This window comes from Pseudophryne corroboree, chromosome 3 (assembly GCF_028390025.1).
Source record: "Pseudophryne corroboree isolate aPseCor3 chromosome 3, aPseCor3.hap2, whole genome shotgun sequence".
Taxonomy (NCBI): domain Eukaryota; kingdom Metazoa; phylum Chordata; class Amphibia; order Anura; family Myobatrachidae; genus Pseudophryne; species Pseudophryne corroboree.
This window is the reverse complement of record NC_086446.1, coordinates 45,905,684-45,924,578: the sequence shown is the minus strand read 5'-3', so window position 1 is coordinate 45,924,578 and position 18,895 is coordinate 45,905,684. Positions and strand designations below refer to the sequence as shown.

Genomic DNA, 18,895 nt, shown 5'->3' with positions numbered 1-18,895 from the left:
AGTTGGGCCAGTCCCAGGTCATTGTTCCAGTACCCTTACAACAGCAAGGACAAGGTTTCTACTCCAGTCTGTTCATAGTGCCAAAGCCAGATGGGTCTGTGAGACACATTTTGAATCTGAAGTCCTTGAATCCTTTCCTTAAGGTTTTAAAATTCAAGATGGAATCTTTAAGAGCGGTGATTGCACGCCTGGAACAACGGGGATTCCTGGTGTCCCTGGATGTCAAGGACACCTACATCCATATCCCAATTTGGCCTCCTCATCAGGCCTATCTGAGGTTCGCCCTGCTGAATGATCACTACCAGTTCCAGATGTTGCCCTTTGAACTGTCTACAGCTCCAAGGGTGTTCACGAAGGTGATGGCGGAAATTATGTTTCAGCTAAGAGTTCAGGGAGTCAACGTAGTTCCTTCCTGATAAAAGCGAGTTCCAGGCAACTTCTACTGGTCCATATAGATCTCACTATCCAACTGCTGTCTCAACACGGGTGGATTGTCAATCTACAGAAGTCCCATCGGGAGCTGTCTCAACGGCTCCTGTTTCTGGGTATGCTAATGGATACTGTAGCGCAGAAAGCATTCCTCCCAGATGTCAAAGCGTTAATACTTTAAGAAATGGTTTGCATGGTTCTCCGACCTGCTCGAGTATCCATTTATCTTTGCTTGAAAATGTTGGGGAAAATGGTTGCCTCGTACGAGGCGATACAGTATGGAAGGTTCCATGCCAGACTCTTCCAGTTGGACATCCTGAACAAGTGGTCTGGCTCCCATCTCCAGATGCACCGCATGATTCAGCTGTCATCACAGACCAGGATTTCTCTCCTGTGGTGGCCACAGTCTTCCAGTCTGCTGGAAGGTCGAAGCTTTGGGATTCAGGATTGGGTCCTCCTCACGACGGATGGGGAGCTGTCACCCAGGGGGCGCAGTTCCAGGGCAGATGGTCTGCCCAAGAGGCCCTACTTCGGATCAACATTCTGGAACTTCAGGCTATCTACAATGCTCTCATTCAGGCCTCCCCTCTGCTCCGGAATTTGGCGATCCAGGTTCAGTTGGACAACGCCACGGCTGGAACATACATCATTCGACAGGAGCGACAAAAAGCAGGGTCTGCATGTGAAAAGTGTCCAGAATACTCCTCTGGGCAGATAGAAATGCAAGTGCGCTGTCCGCAATCTTCACTCCGGGAGTGAACAACTGGGAAGCGGACTTCCTGAGTCGTCACGATCTCCTTCCGGGGGAGTGGGGACCACGCCATCAGGTGTTTCATCAGATTATCAACAGGTGGGATTGCCCACAGATCAACATGATTGCGTCTCGACTCAACAAAAAACTGTGCTGCTACTGGTAGCGAACCAGAGACCCTCGGGCGAGTGCGGTGGATGTGCTGACATTGCCTTGGCCTTACCAGCTGATATACTTGTTTCCTCCGATTCCATTGACCCTAAAGGTGCTCAAGAAGATCAAGCATCAAGGGATGCAAGCAATCCTGATTGCACCAGATTGGCCCCGGAGAGCCTGGTACGCGGCTCTTCTGGACATATCCGTAGAAGACCGTTGGCCGCTGCCACTAAGAAGGGATCTTCTTTAGCAAGGACTGTTCGTCTACCCGGATTTACGGCATCTTCGTTTGATGGCATTGAAGTTGAACGGGACATCCTAGCTCACAAAGGGCTTTCCAAAAAGGTCATTGCCACTTCGGTGCAAACCAGAAACCTGTGACGTCAAAACACTATCATCATATCAGGCGATATGTCTCCTGGTGCGAGGAACGCACATATCCACCTGCAGCATTCCACTAGGGAAGATTTCTGCGTTTCTTGCAGGCTGGAGTGGATAAAGGGGGTCATTCCGAGTTGATCGCACACTACGGATTTTCGCAGTGCAGCGATCAGGTCCGGTCTGTGCAGGCGTATGCACTGCAGTGCGCAGGCGTGTCGTATGAGTGCAAAGCGGATCGGCGCCTAGCGATAAATTTAATGAAGAATCCATTTGCACGGGCGATCGCAAGGTGATTGACAGAAAGAGGGCATTTCTTGGTGGCAACTGACCGTTTCCCGCGAATGTTTTGAAAAACGCAGGTGTGTCCAAGCGTTTGCAGGGCGGGTGTCTGACATCAGTTCCGGGCACGAACAGGCTGAAGTGATAGCAGCGGCTGAGTAAGCCCTGAGCTACTCAGAAACTGCACAAACATTTTTTGTACAGCTCGGCTGCAAAAGCGTTCGCATACTTGCAAAGCGAAAATACACTCCCCCATAGGCAGAGACTATCTGATTGCTGCGCTGCAAAAAATAGCTAGTGAGCGATCCACTGAGAATGACCCCCAACGGCTTATGTCTAGGATCCCTTAAGGTCCAGATTTCGGCCCTGTCAATTTTCTTCCAACGGAAATTGGCTGTGTTGCCACAAGTTGAGACTTTCTTGCAAGAAGTGCTTCACATACCACCTCCGTTTGTGCCGTCTACGGCACCTTAGGATTTGGATATGGTGCTACGATTTTTGCGGTCTTCCTGGTTTGAACCTCTGATGATGGTGGAAGACAAGTACCTCACATGGAAGACGGTGATGTTACTGGCCCTGGCATCTGCTAGGCGTGTCTCAGAATTGGGGGCCTTATCGTGTAAAAGTCCATACTTGGTCTTTTACGAGAACAGAGCGAAGCTCAGAATTAGGTAGCAGTTCCTGCCAAAGATTGTCTCCGCATTTTACTTGAATCAACCTATTGTAATTCCATCTAGTTATGGTACTTCAGCCCCTCCTGAGGCATTAGATGCTGTGCGAGCCTTGAATATGTTTATAAAGAGGACGGCTCGGCTCAGAAAGACGGATTCCTTGTTCGTGCTTTATGATGCGCAGAAAAAGGGTTGCCCTGCTTCAAAACAGTCTATTGCTCGTTGGATTAGGCTTACTATCCAACAGGCCTATATGTCGGCAGCCTTACCTGTTCCACAGTCTCTAAAGGCCCACTCTAAGAGATCAGTGGGCTCTTCCTGGGTGGCTACCCGTGGAGTCTCGGCCCTGCAGCTGTGCCGAGCGGCTACCTGGTCAGGGAAGAACACCTTTGTGCAGTTCTACAAGTTTGATACCCTGGCCAAAGAGGATACCCAGTTTGGGCAGGTGGTGCTGCAGATGTCTCAGCACGTTCCCGCCCATTCTGGAAGCTTTGGGACATCCCCATTGTACTAAGTCTCCCCAATATCCCTTATGGATGCTAGAGAAAATAGTATTTTAAATACCTACCGGTAAATCCTTTTCCCGTAGTCCATAAGGGATATTGGGCGCCCGCCTCTGTGTGGTGACTTTCTGCAGGTTCTCTGTTATGTGTTATCTGTTCAGCTATTGCTGGCCACGTTATGTTATGGTGTGCTGGTGTGTAAATCTCACCACACTTCTTGTTGTTATGTTCCTTCTCTTACGTATGTCATTTCTCCTTCGGGCACTGTTTTACCTATAACAGCCTGTAGGATGGGACATAGAGGGGAGGAGCCAGCACACCCAGTTGAAGAAATGTAAAGTGCACTGGCTCCTTTAGACCCTGTCTATACCCTATCGTACTAATGTGTCCCCAATATCCCTTATGGACTACGAGAAAAGGATTTACCGGTAGGTATCAAAATCCTATTTTTGTCCCTTCTGCACACTACCTGGGGGTAAATAATATCACACAACATATTAATCGGGAAATGAGAGGATAAAGAGTGTAGTAATAAATCTGCAGGTGCGCACATAGCAGGGGATTCCTGTTGTCCAGATCCTTTCTGAAGTGAGATCATAGAGACCCTGCCTGTCTCCTCCTACATTCTTTCACTATTTACTGTCTCCAGGTGCAGCCAATCAGAATAGAGCGTGGAGAGACCAGGATGTAGAGAGGGGACACAGCAATGAGTAAGGCATGAAGAGGGTGCATCAGAAATGTTACGGCCCATATAGATAGTTACTGGTAGTGGGATTGTCTATCAGAGCATAATACAGCTGTCTATATATTACTATAGAGATGTCATCCACGCCAGACACTAGTGTGACCCAATGTTGGTGATGTGTATATGTCCACTGTAGTACTTTCACTATCACACTGTGAAAGGCTGCGGCTATATATTGTTATATACCAGAACGTCATCTGATTAGTACTCAGGCTTATCCTCCTTCTACTGATATAAATGGTCAGATATTGAATATGTTACATGTGTATAATGTGATGTTATGTTAATTTTTTTAATTATTATATTTATTCCTAGATAATTACGTGGTGCGGATCCAGAGACCTTAAGGATGGACATGGACCGGAGTCATACAAATGAGAGGATATTACATCTCACCCTGGAGATCGTCCATCTGCTGACTGGGGAGGTGAGGGGGTCTGGTAGTGTCACAGTTACATCACTTATATCTGTAGTAATAATACGGGGACATGACTGGGGAGGTGAGGGGATCTGGGAGTGTCACTGTGACATTTATATCTATAGTAGTAATACAGGGACATGACTGGGGAGGTGATGGGATTTGGGAGTGTCACAATGACATCACTTATATCTATAGTAATAATACAGGGACATGACTGGGGAGGTGAGGAGATCTGGGAGTGTCACAGTGACATCGCTTATATCTATAGTAATAATACAGGGATATGACTGGGGAGGTGAGGAGATCTGGGAGTGTCACAGTGACATCCTTTCTATCTATATTAATAATACAGGGTTATGACTGGGGAGGTGAGGGGATCTGGGAGTGTCACTGTGACATCACATATACCTATAGTAATAATACAAGGACATGACTGGGAGGTGAGGGGATCTGGGATCTTCACAGTGACGTCACATATCTATAGTAATAGTACAGGGACCTGACTGGGGAGGTGAGGGGATCTGGGAGTGTCACTGTAACATCACTTATATCTATAGTAATAATACAGGGACATGACTGGGGAGGTGAGGGGATCTGGGAGTGTCACTGACATTTATATCTATAGTAGTAATACAGGGACATGACTGGGGAGGTGAAGGGATCTGGAAGTGTCACAGTGCCATTATATATCTATAGTAATAATGTAGGGACATGACTGGGGAGGTGAGGGGAACTGGGAGGTTCCACTTCTTATGATTCTGGACTCCAGGATGCACCTATTTAGACATATCCAGGATAATTAAAAGAGGTTTGTACATTTGGATGTAGCTGGTAATATGAGAGGTGACCTCCAGCCTCTGTGGATCCTTTACAGAAACAATAGTATCACGGTGTTACCTCTCCTGCGACTCCACCACCCTGAGTGTGCGGCTGTTCTCAGTCCTGTTTTCCTCCAGCTCCCACCACATCGTTATATTACTGTCTGCACTACTCTGTCCAAGACACGTGATTCATCTATGGGTACCAACCATACGCATAGGACACTGAGTGCTGGGCCCACTGAGGATGGTTGGAGACGTGCTATATACACTCCACTATCCTGTATGCTATCTTGTATCATGTAAGATGGGGGTTGTCCTCATAAATTACACTGTTGTGTTTTTTGCACAATTATTCCCTAAAAAGTGTAACTCCAAATAGGCGGACTAATTAACTTACTTTCAACGTTGTCTCTATCAATACACAGGATTACACAGTAGTGAAGAAGACATTCCTTGACCATCTGACAACCATCAGCTGTGCCTCCATCACGGTGCCTCCACCTCCGTCACAGATACTTGAGAGGCACGATGACCAGAAGATCCTGGAACTCACCAACAAGATCATTGAGTTGCCATCTGGAGAGGTGACTGCTGGGAATAGGGCATTATACAGTAACACCAGGGGATGTGTCTGGGTGATGACTGGAGAGGTGACTGCTGGGAATGGGACGTTATACAGTAACACCAGGGGACGTGTCTGGGTGATGACTGGAGAGGTGACTGCTGGGAATGGGACATTATACAGTAACACCAGGGGGCGTGTCTGGGTGATGACTGGAAAGGAGACTGATGGGAATGGGACATTATACAGTAACACCAGGGGATGTGTCTGGGTGATGACTGGAGAGGTGATTGCTGGGAATGGGACATTATACAGTAACACCAGGGGATGTGTCTGGGTGATGACTGGAGAGGTAACTTCTGGGAATGGGGCACTATACAGTAACATTAGGACACATGTCTGGATGATGACTGGAGAGGTGGCTGCTGGGAATGGGGCATTATACAGTAACACCAGGGGACGTGTCTGGGGGATGACTGGAGAGGTGACTGCTGGGAATGGGACATTATACAGTAACACCAGGGGACGTGTCTGGGTGATGACTGTATCATTGTGTGTGTCAGGTTCCTATAAGGTGTCAGGATGTCACTGTCTATCTCTCCATGCAGGAGGGGGAGTATATAGAGGAACACAGGGGTCTGTACAAGGACGTGATGATGGAGAATCACCGGCCCCTCACATCACTGGGTAAGAGGAGACTGTCATGTATTGTACAGGGGAGAGCAGGTATGGGGGCCTCTATATACACACATCATCTGATAATCACATATATACACTGTACTCAGTCACTGTGTGTCTCCTACAGATGGACCCAGTAACAGAGATACCCCAGAGAGATGTCCGCGTCCTCTGTATTCCCAGGATTGTACAGAGGAGAATCACAGGATCCCACAGAAGGATCAGGTAGGTGGGATTTAGGGTCTTGCCAATATACCAAAGTGACTTTTAACTGCTTCGTCTGTATTAAAACTGTGTATCATACACTGATATTATACTGTTTAATCTCAAGTAATGACATCAGACATTATTAAAGAGTGTTTTTTTTGTGGGTTATTTAGGATGAATTTCTGACTGATAATAATGCAGAATATATAGTGGGAGAAGAAGAGACGTATTTTACTGATAATATGGCAAAACATACAGAAGAAGAAGAAGAGACGTATGTGACTGATATGAAGGAAGAATTTATAGAGGTAGAAGAAAAGACGTATTTTACTGATAATATGGCAAAACATACAGAAGAAGAAGGAGAAGAAGAAGAGACGTATGTGATGGGTGATCAGCAGTGTAAGGAGGAGCAAATACCTACAGCCATCAGCACAGGTGAGTAATAAACACTTATTACAGAACAGTCACATGTTCTCCTTACTCAGTCACTGCAGCAGTTTCTTATTCTACACCCTCCTCTGTCAGTACAGACTAATGATGGAAATGTATCTGCCCAGTGGGGGTGTCAGGAGCCATCAGCCCCTATTTCATTAACGTCCTAGAGGATGCTGGGGACTCCGTAAGGACCATGGGGATAGATGGGCCCCGCAGGAGACATGGGCCCTGGGCAGCAATATAAACCTCTTATTTGGCAAAAGAGAGCATATATACAGCTGGACACTGTATATATGCATGAGCCCCGCCAATTTTACTCTTTTAGCGGGACTGAAGCCCGCCGTCGAGGGGGCGGGGCTACTCCCTCAGCACTCACCAGTGCCATGTTTTTCTCCACAGCACCGCTGAGAGGAAGCACCCCGGACTCTCCCCTGCTTATACCATGGTAGAAGAGAGGGTTTTAAAGAAGAAGGGGGGGCACATAATTCGGCACAGATAATAATAACAGCACTACTGGGTAAACATTAAATTGCTGTGTTTTTCCTGGGTCAAATAGCGCTGGGGTGTGTGCTGGCATACTCTCTCTCTGTCTCTCCAAAGGGCCTTGTGGGGGAACTGTCTTCAGATAAGAGAATTCCCTGAGTGTGTGGTGTGTCGGTACGTGTGCGTCGACATGTCTGAGGTAAAAGGCTCTTCTACAGAGCAGATGGAGCAAATGTGTGTGTGTGGTGTCTCCGTCGACAACACCGACACCTGACTGGATATGTGGAATTAAGTGCTGAAGAAAATTTATTGCACAAAAGATTAGAGAACAGACAGTGGGGTATATTTACTAAGGTCCCGATTTTGGCAGAGATGGTGTTTTTTCTTCCAAGTGTCATCTCGGGAATTTTTTTTTTCAAATAACTTTTTATTGAGTCATCATGAAAGTCACAAAAAGCAAATAAATCATAAGGTTATAATTCACAAACATTAAGATCAAGTAGTATACATCAACAATGTCTACATTAAGGGTATCAAGGTAACCAACTAATGTACACAATTACATGCAGTACAGTCGCACTGCGTATAAGTAACTATTACTTATCCGCCGCACGACCAGCGGAATCGTTTTTTTAGGCTGCGAAACCTTCAGCCGGAGCGTATTCTCAAAACGGGCCTATATGGGTACTACGCTAACCCCCGGGGCTGCGCTCACTACCTCTGACCTTTCTTAAGTCAGGGTCTTCAGTGCTTCGTTACTTACCTTAAACGGATTTCTGACTCTCGCGGACCTTTTGATCTGCTGTACTACTAATTGCTCCTTTTACCTTATACACTGTTAACGTGAGATGGCCTTCTCCCACGCCACCACGTGTTCACTTCACGGGTGTCCTTTGACGAGATCTCGATTTCCGGGGTTCACACAAAAACCTTTATTTGCATACACATGCTCTTTCTCTTCATATATACTTTGATTTTTCTGTACAGAAAATTTCTTTCATTCAGGTAACACAGGCTAATCCCAGAGGAGATGCAACGAGAGAAGGATCTTTTTTAAACTAAACTTTTGGAAACTGAACAAATCTGTGCTATTATCGCGTGGCTTCCGTATCGCCTACTAAAACAATGCTATCGTGTGATTTGTATTTAGTGGGCGTATCTGTACGCACGTTGCGTAATTTACGCCACGTGTGTAGGCCTTTGCGTTGCTACGTTGTCTCGCACTCGGTCAGAGACACGTGTACACAGGCCGGATACTCCCGCAGTAACACAAATAACACGCTTCTATAAACGCAAACGATATTTAACTATAATCGTTTACCAAGCACCACACAGTGTCTCCTGTATAACCTTTATAACTGGGTCAGGCTGCGTGCGTGTTTTACAATTACTCCCTTATGTATTAATCTTACTTTTAACTAAATAGCAACAAATTTTCTCAGCACGTGATCAATGCCAATGGCAAACAGAAAGGTAGATATGTGAAAGTACACAAATGAAAATACAGGTGTGTTGCGTGTGCTATTTGCACCAATACAGAAATTATAACAGGTTTAAAAGACAATAGCTTAACGTTCTTACCTTTCGGATCCGGATCCCACCAGCATCCCTACAAACCAAGCGGAGCAGACGCTTATCTAATCAGCACTACCATATCCCCGACCACCAAATGGTTAACAGGGGGATACTACCTTCCTGCCCTTTGCTGATGGATAAAGTCTGCCTGGTTCCGCTAGGCTGTGGATATGAGGAGGCCCGGACGATGCCCCCAATTGATAATGTCAATTATTACCTTAAAACATAAGCTATATACTAATTACAGACTAAGTACGCTATTGGCGCACTGAGTACCGCAAGGGTACGCACTTAGCGTAGCAGACGCTAGGCCGTGGGCGCGATGCATGAGCGACACATACGCTCACGGACTCATGCTTAGTATCGAGCACGCTATAGGCGTCCCGAGCACCGTAATGCTACGCTATTGGCGTAGCGGATGCTGCGCCGCGAGTAAGACACGAGCGGCGCAGACGCTCACAGAATGTTACACAGAAAATCTTATTAACCACACACAGTAAGGGTATGCTTATACTCTAAACCTTGGCAATGTAATACTACAATGATGTAACGCTTATTAACCTTGATAATATGTAAGCTGTTTGAGCGATTGAGACGCTAAGAAAACCCTTTACAGTAACTAGTGAAAACACAAGACCTGGTTTGGATTTAAAAACTTTGTGGATGATTCTTTAGAGTGAAAAGGGAAAACACTACAAAACTAACATCAAAATCTAAACAGAATAACAAGGAATAATATGAACAATAGCATACAATCGCAAACACGAGCAAACAGAATGAGAATAAATGGCAAACACAAAGGATAACAAAATGGCTACAGAGAACAATACATACGTGGGAATGATTCAAGAGCGCGTCCTGGATCCAGCCCTCATCATTCAATGAGAAAGCCTTTCAGAGAGAGTAAGTGACTGGCTCAGGCAATGGTGGTCCTTATATACACAGCATACAGTAACAATACAATGGTCCCTATAATCTCATTGTTCATTGGACACAGGAATGTGTCTCTGCATTATAACAATAGGTCATAGGTGGGTTCGAGCAGGTGGGCTGTGTCTTTCTCCAACTGCTCAGGTGGGAGGTATCCTCAGGTTTCCCGCTGCATGGATAATGAACAGCAAATACAGTAAATGTCTATTAACTACTTTTGTACATAAGTATACGCAGGAGCGAGCAATCTCTTCCTAACCAACACCAAAATGTTACCATTAAAATACTCTACAGCTGGATACTAGACACCAACCTTTATCTGACCCTTCCTATCTTGCAAAGAGGAATCTCTCTGTCCAAGAACCATTTACACTAAACATACTTGCTGACATTGTTTATGGGAATAATATCTATAAAACACACTATTTGTGTTAAATGTATTACGAACGAGTCGCACGCTAGACGCTTACAAACTCCGCCGTAAATACTCATCTCCATGCGCACGAGACGTTGGAGCGTCCCCTACGCAACCTGGGGGGATGCATACGCACGGGAAAGTGGGTGCCCGAGCAGCGGTCATGTGCATTGGGGTTAGTACAAGGCATGTGAATCATGATATTTTTCGACTTTGACACTCAGCCAGCAGCAAAATCCTTAGGCCAGTATAATCTTAAAAAAGCGGGAAGACGGCGCCATTAAGGGGGCGGAGCTTCTCCTCAGAGCGGACCCAGCAGCGTTCAGCGCCATTTTCCTGCCTGCAGCTGCCTGTGAAGAGTAGTCCGTCCAGAGCAACTCCAGTTATCTATATGGTAGAAGGGGGGGGGAGGCTGTGTATAGACTGTCACCTATTAAGGGGCACAGTCAGTGCTGTTTAAGGGTCTCCCTATACCTGGAAAGCGCTGTGTGTGGGTTGGCTCCAAACTCTGTCTCTTTGCCATTATTGGGAGGGGGGAAACTCTGTCTGCCCTTTAACCTGTGTGTATGTGGGGTTTGCAAGCAACCATGTCTAGAGACTGTCTCATATGCTGCATAGGATATATCTTCTCAGGATGATCCCATTCCATGTAATCAGGATTGCACTGTTGTAGCGCAGATCCCGTTTATGGAACCGGAGTGGTTTGCCTCTATTAAGGGGTTTATTTCTTAGATTTCGGAGAGGGTTGCATAGACTGAGAATGCAACTCAGGTATTGCAGTCTTCTATGGTAGTATGGTCCGGTTCTGTTCCCTCGGGCCCCCCTGCGGTACACTATCAAAAATGGGGATGTGTTGAGGGGAATGGCATCATTTGCTAAGGAGGTGCAGTTGATGATTGAGGCCATGCGGGATGTGTTGAATATTGCAGACACAATTCCTGTGTAGGTTGAGGAGGCTTACTTCACAGACATTAAGAAAGCCTCGCTAACCTTCCCTGCTTCTAAAGAATTAAATTATATATTTGAAAAATCCTGGGAAAACCCGGATAAAAAAAATCCAGATCCCCATACAGGATTCTGCAAGGTTTCTGGTAGAATCCATGAAGGATCTGGGTCCCATGGCTGTGGGGATCTCCTCCATGTCCGTCTCAGCTCGCAGGGGTCTCTGGCTGCGCCAATGGTCTGCGGACGCGGAATCCTGGAAAAGTGTGGAGAACCTACCCAGGTCAGGCTCTTTTTGTGGAGGCGCTGGATGCGTGGATTGCCACAGCTACCGCGGGTAAGTGTCCTTTTCTTCTCTCAGCTGCACCGGCTATGAAGAAACTTTTTTCTCCCAACACGTCACAGTCCTTTCGGCCCGCTAGGACTAGAAAGAATAAGCCCTCTCACACCCTCTTTAGAGGTGGTCGTGCCAAATCCAAAAAACCTGCAACTGCAGGTTCCCAGGACCAGAAGTCTGCTTCTGGTGCCTCAAAGCCCTCAGCATAACGGTGGACCGCACAGCCTGGAGGTAGGTCAGGTGGGAGCGAGACTCCGGCATTTCAGCCACGTCTGGGTGTCGTCTGGCCTGGATCCCTGGGTACAGGATATTGTGTCCCAGGGGTACAGACTGGAGTTTCAAACTCTTTCACCTCACCGATTCTTCAATCAGGCTTGCCAGCTTTGCCGGCAGACAGAGCTTTTCTACTGGACGCTGTCCGAAAATTGGAACTGTTGGAGGTCATTGTTCCAGTTCCACCTCATCAGTTAAACAAGGGTTACTAAGCAAAACTTTTTAAGGTACAGAAGACGAATGGAGGAGGTAACCGGTTCGTTCAGGCCAATACTGAGCTCGTTAAACCCTTATCTCAAGGAGTTCAAATTCAAAATGGAGTCTCTGAGAGCGGTGATTTCCATACTGGCGGAGGGGATGTTCCTGGTGTCCCTGGACATCAAGAATGCATACCTCCACATTCCGATGTGGTTGCCGCATCAGGCTTACCTCAGGTTTGCACTGTTAGACGATCACTATTAATTTAAAGCACTGCCATTCGGTCTCTCCACGGCACCAAGGGTCTTCACCAAGGTGATGGTGGAGATAATGGTTCTCCTCCGCAAGCAGGGGGTGAACATAATTCCATATCTGGACGACCTGCTGATCAAGGCATCGTCCAGGGAGAAGTTGTTAAGGTCCATTGCTCTCACAACGCATCTGCTCAGGGAGCACGGTTGGATCCTGAACCTTCCAAAGTCTCATCTGGAGCCGACAAGGAGGCTGTCTTTTTCTGGGGATGATCCTCGACACGGACGTGCAGAGGGTGTTCCTACCAGTGGAGAAAGCGTTGGTGATACAAACAATGGTCTGTGATGTCTTGAAGCCTGCCCGGGTATCGGTTCATCAGTGCATCCACCTGCTGGGGAAGATGGTTGCCTCCTACGAGGCTCTGCAGTACGGAAGGTTTCATGCTCAGTCCTTTCAACTGGATCTCCTGGACCAGTTGTCGGGATCCCACCTACACATGCACCAGAGGATACGTCTGTCACCAAAAGCAAGGATTTCACTCCTCTGGTGGCTGCAACTGCCTCACCTTCTGGAGGTTCGGGGTTCAGGACTGGATCCTTCTAACCATGGATGCAAGTCTCAGAGGTTGGGGAGCAGTCACTCAAGGGAAAACCTTCCAAGGAAGGTGGTCAAGTCAGGAATCCTTTCTTCCAATAAACTTCCTGGAGCTGAGAGCCATGTACAACGGCCTTCTTCAAGCAGCACACCTTCTGCAGGATCGGGCTGTTCATGCGCAGTCAGACAACGTGACCACAGTGGCCTACAAAAACTGACAAGGCAGAACGAAGAGCAGGGCTGCAATGTCAGAGGTGACAAGAATCCTCCTCTGGGCAGAAAGGCACACAGTGGCGCTGTCAGCAATCTTAATTCCAGGAGTGGACAACTGGGAAGCGGACTTCCTCAGCAGACACAATCTCCATCCAGGAGAGTGGGGCCTCCTCCCGGAGGTGTTCGAGGAGGTAACCGGTTGGTGGGGGGTTCCTCACATAGACATGATGGCCTCCTGCCTCAACAAGAAGCTGCAGAGGTACTTTTCCAGGTCGAGGGACCCACAAGCAGTGGCGGTGGACGCACTGGTAACACCGTGGGTGTTCCCGTCAGTGTATGTGTTCCCTCCACTTCCTCTCATTCCAAGAGTTCTGCAGATTGTAAAAAGAACAAAGGTTCTGGCACAATCCTCATTGCTCCGGACTGGCCAAGGAGGGCTTGGTACGCGGATCTGCTGGACTTACTGCTGGAAGATCCAAAGACTCTGCCTCTTCGGGAGGATCTCCTACTACAGGGGCTGTTCGCTTATCAATACTTACCACGGCTACGTTTGACAGCATGGCAGTTGAGTGCCAGATCTTAGCTCGGAAGGGTATTCCGAGCGCAGTTATTCCTACCATGATACAGGCTAGGAAGGGAGTGACGTCTAAACATTACCATCGAATTTGGAAAAAGTATGTGTCTTTGTGTGAATCCAAGTGTCACGATCCGGGTATCTGGACGCCATTACCTGCCGTTCAGGTATCTTCTGAGACTGGTCCAGCGTTCCAAGTCCGGATCTCATCTGTGTCCACACTCTGTGCATCCCTCCTGTTGTTCTGAGACACTACTACAGCGACGCCATGTTTGAATCCAACATGGCGTCTCCCGTCCTCTGCGGCCTCCGCCGCCGTTCCTGTAATATTGTTGCAGGTTCTCAGAGTGGTTTATTATGCCTTCCGCGGTCTCCACGTGTCTCAGCATATAATTGCCATCTGGCGTCTCCTGTCCTCCGCGGCTGGCGCCGCCATTATCACTATGTTTACACATTACATTTCAAACCAGTTTTCCCTCCAGGTTCCAGCATGGGCGCAGCCATGTTGGATTTGATCACATGCTCCAATTCCTCCAATCCACCATCTCTGAATCTGCATAATTGCCTAGCCAATGCCTGCATAGCAGCAGGTATAAGTATCCTGTGTCTAGGCCAGATAGATGTCCGTGCTTTGAATGTCATACCTTGTTCCAGTCTCTCTTCCCTGTGGCTTGTTTCTCCAGGTTCCATTTCCTGTCTCCAGCATTCACAAAGAGACCCGCACCTGCTTTCCATCCTGCGGTGCAGCCTGACTTTACAGTCCTCTGTGGCTGTCCAGTTTCCAGCTATCTACTATCTGCTTCCAGCAGCCAGCTTTCAAACAGATTCCAGCTTCTACAAAACACCGGTGCTGATCCAGCGGATCATATCTACCAGCAGTATCCACTACCACCGGTAATCATCTGTCAGCTATTCTGTTGCTACGCTCACTAGCATCTCACATCATCCACTCTGTAGTTCATCACCTGGCTGGTTCCATCCAGCACCCACTCCGTGACTTTAGTACCTGGCTGATTCTATTCAGCATCCACTCCGTGTTTTACCACCTGGCTGGTTCCATCCAGTTGATACAGCAGCTTACTCAAATTACCAGATTAACCTGTTACAACTACTGGCATGTTCCTCGGCTATCTCCACTACTACAACCAGGCCTGGTAAGGATTTCTATCAAAGGACTTTTAACATCTGTTCTAACCTACCAGTGCTCTGCAATACCTTCTACGGCTACGTGTTCCAGGAACTGTTATTTGCCACTATCAACTGCTAACCTTGAATGCTGCTTGTTGTATCACGGAGTCTGTTAATACACTTTTATTTTGAATTTTAACTTGGTTGTGTTAGGAATGTTTGTGTTTGTTTTTTGCCTTGCATTACCTCATTCCTGCCTCTAGGGGTCTCACCTGTTGCCTCAGGTCTGAATGGCAGTTGCACACTGCCTCTGCAGGGTAATTACATGATTGTGTGCACCTGCAGCCCAACACCTGGGGCTGCTATTTAACTCCAGCTCACAGGCACCTAGTTGCAGATCATTGTGGTTCCGTATGGAGTGAGACTGGGCTCTCTCCAGTAACCCTGTTCAGATTCTGCCTTATTTGCTTCTTGGAGACTTCCCTGCAGTTTGCTAAAACGCATGTGCCTTGCTTCTGGACTTCTTACCCTGCCGGTTCAGCATCTACATTTCTGGACTATTATTTGCAGTTTGTTTCCATTCCTTCCTGATCACTTCATTTTTGGTATGTTATTTTTCCCCTGCTTGATTTAAACCCGGATTTCTTCATGTTTATTTTGCATTTATGTTTAACCTGAAATATTCCATTTATCGTGTTTTGTTCCATATAATCAAGCATCCAGTTTATATTTATTTTTACCACCACTTTTTCCATAATAAACTTTACTTAATTTTCACCTGGCTTCAGCTGACATCTTTCCAAGCACGCACACACAGAGAACTCTAGAAATCGTTACAGGTTGTCATGGTCACACCTTCGGGTAATTATTCTGCACTTACATGTCCAGGGGTCTGATTAAACCTCCCAGGTTTAATTTTATCTCAGCTCCTACGACTGAGGCTTCCTCCCGTCAGCCTAAACCCTCAGTTGTGACACCAAGAAGTTTCCTGTGGTGGAGTTTCAACTTGGACGGTTTCTCCTATTCCGGGAAGCAGGTGTGGATATGGGCCTGAGATTGGGATCCCTCAAGGTCCAGATTTCGGCTTTATCCATTTTCTTCCAGAAACAATTGGCTGTCCCCCTGAGGTTCAGACCTTTCTGAAAGGGGTTCTGCACATCCAGCCTCCCTTTGTGGCACCAACGGCAACCTGGGATCTTGATGTGGTGTTGCATTTCCTGCAATCAGATTTGTTAGAGCCTCCTCAGGAGGCTGAAGTCAAGTTTCTCACGTGGAAGGCTGTCACTTTGTTGGCCTTAGCTTCTGCGCGACGTTTGTCGGAATTGGGGGCTTTGTCCTGTAAAAGTCCCTATCTGGTCTTCCATGAAGATAGGGCGGAACTCAGGACTCGTCAACAGTTCCTTCCTAAGGTTGTGTAATTTCAACCAACCTATTGTGGTGCCAGTGGCTACTGACTCCTCAGTTGCTTCAAAGTCCTTGGATGTTGTGAGGGCTTTGAAAATTTTTGTGAAGATGACTGCTCGTCACAGAAAATCGGACTGTCTGTTTGTCCTGTATGATCCCAAGGAAATTGGGTGTCCTACTTCTAAGCAGACAATTTCGTGCTGGATCAGGTTCACCATCCAGCATGAATATTCTACTGCAGGATTGCCGTGTCCAAAATCTGTTAAGGCGCACTCTACTTGTAAATTGGGTTCTTCCCGGGCGGCTGCCCCGGTGTCTCAGCTTTGCAGCTTTGCCGAGCGGCTTCTTGGTCTGAGTCGAACACGTTTGCTAAGCTTTGCAAGTTCGATACTTTGGCCTCTGATGACCTCAGGTTTGGTCAAGCAGTTCTGCAGGAGCCTGCGCGCTCTCCCGCCCGTTCTGGGTGCTTTGGTACATCCCCATGGTATTAATATGGACCCCAGCATCCTCTAGGGCGTAAGAGAAAATAGGATTTTAAATACCTACCGGTAAATCCTTTTCTCGTAGTCCGTAGAGGATGCTGAGCGCCTTATCCTGCAGTGATTATTTAGTTCAGTACTGCCTGGTTCCTAGGTAAGTTCTGCATTCTTTACTGTTTCAGTACGGTTTCAGTTGTTGCTGAGTTGTTCCGGCATGTTGGCCAGATTTGCCTTGTTGTGTGAGCTGGTATGAATCTCGCCACTATCTGTGTATTTCCTTCTCTCGAAGTATGTTGTCTCCTCGGGCACAGTTTCTATACTGAGCCTGGTAGGAGGGGCATAGAGGGAGGAGCCAGCCCACACTGTTAAACTGTTAAAGTGCCAATGGCTCCTGGTTGACCCGTCTATACCCCATGGTACTAATATTGACCCCAGCATCCTCTATGGACTACAAGAAAAGGATTTACCGGTAGGTAATTAAAATCCTATTTATACTCCTGCTCTCCCCCTCACATCATGTCACTGTGTGTTACCAGCCCAGAGATCTGACCAGTCTCCTCCCCACACTCTCTGGTGTATCTTATACATCAGGAGCCATCAACCCCTATTATACTCCTGTTCTCCCCCTCACATCATGTCACTGTGTGTTACTAGTCCAGAGACCTGACCAGTCTCCTCCCCACACTCTCTGGTGTATCTCATACATCAGGATCCATCAGCCCCTATTATACTCCTGCTCTCCACCTCACATCATGTCACTGTGTGTTACCAGCCCAGAGATCTGACCAGTCTCTTCCCCACACTCTCTGGTGTATCTCATACATCAGGAGCCATCATCCTCTATTATACTCCTGCTCTCCCCCTCACATCATGTCAATGTGTGTTACCAGCCCAGAGATCTTACTAGTCTCCATGGGACGCTATCATAGTAATTTTATCACATGAACAATGATGGGAGTCCTCATGTGACATTACCCATAATCCTGTCTGTGCTCTACCACATTATTCTTTATCTTCCTTGTGTATTGATATCTTAATATATAGTACTTTAATATATTTGAAATGACACTGCAATACCAAAGCAAAGTATCAGGTGATTCCCTTCTCCCTAAGATCTACACCGAAGCATCCACCTGAGTTAGTAGCTGGACTCCGGCTGGCCAGAAGGACATATTGATGCTGATTGTGGCTCTCAGCTGCTGGCTATGGTCCTGATTCGGAGTTCTGCGCTGTTGCGTGGCTTCATACCAATTTCTGATTATCAGTAATCTGTGGTTGTGCAAAGTCCGCCATGTTTAGAATGGGCCTTGCGCTGTTGTTCGGAGTCCCCCTCTGCCGCTCCCTGATTGACAGGCTGAGGTGTTGAGGGCGTGTGGAGAAGGCGGACTGAAGACTGTGTTACTAGAAGGTACGTCGCCCTCGTTTTCTAGGAGGGGAGAGCCAAGGGACTTTATGTCACCACGCAGACTACTTGGCCTTGCAGCCCCGCTTCCATTGGCCAATTGCACAAGCTGGCCATCTGTGGGGTTACGATGGTCACGATGTTGGATCGCAGTGCTGGGATCACAGCTACATGCAGGATATGTCTCTTCTACAGAGATGCCTTGTGTACTCCCATTCCATGCCATTATCAGTCAGATGTGTTCCACCTAGCATGGTGTAGGTGTGAGTGCCATTTCCGGTGGTGGTGGGCGCTTTAGTCAGCGTAGAGCTGGGGGCAGAGCGTTCATAAGACATGTCTGACTCAGAATACTGTCTGATGTCCACATGAGATTTCCATTTGTGGTAGGCAGTTGGAATTGCGGCCACATTCCAAGCGACTTTGACTGAGGCCCTCTGTGTCCACCTGTAGATCTTCATTGGACTAGGATGTTTTGCTAATTTTTCTCATGTCTATTTAGCTCTGAAGGACCCAATGTGTATGGGGGTGAGGGACAGTATCTGAATGGCCATTATGGTTGGCATCTGATTATTGAAGCTTCCTGTCCTATGATGCCAGCTGGGCCGTGTGTATGTTCAGAAACTGTTACTCACCAATGTCTGCTTTTGGGTCCAT

General features: G+C 47.3%; 1 protein-coding gene across 3 annotated transcripts in view; it reads left to right on the top strand.

Moving 5' to 3' along the window:
- LOC135054684 (zinc finger protein with KRAB and SCAN domains 7-like) overlaps positions 1–18,895 on the top strand; it is a 234,721-nt gene that overhangs the window by 204,334 nt on the left and 11,492 nt on the right. For 2 of the 3 annotated variants that reach the window (XM_063957942.1, XM_063957941.1), the window contains exons 2-6: positions 4,231–4,342; positions 5,583–5,741; positions 6,328–6,406; positions 6,525–6,622; positions 6,778–7,042. In XM_063957942.1, the coding sequence (XP_063814012.1) occupies positions 4,265–4,342; positions 5,583–5,741; positions 6,328–6,406; positions 6,525–6,622; positions 6,778–7,042 (679 nt within the window). In that variant the 5' untranslated portion in view covers positions 4,231–4,264. The remainder of the gene's footprint in view (positions 1–4,230; positions 4,343–5,582; positions 5,742–6,327; positions 6,407–6,524; positions 6,623–6,777; positions 7,043–18,895) is intronic. The other variant, XM_063957943.1, reaches the window with a different exon arrangement.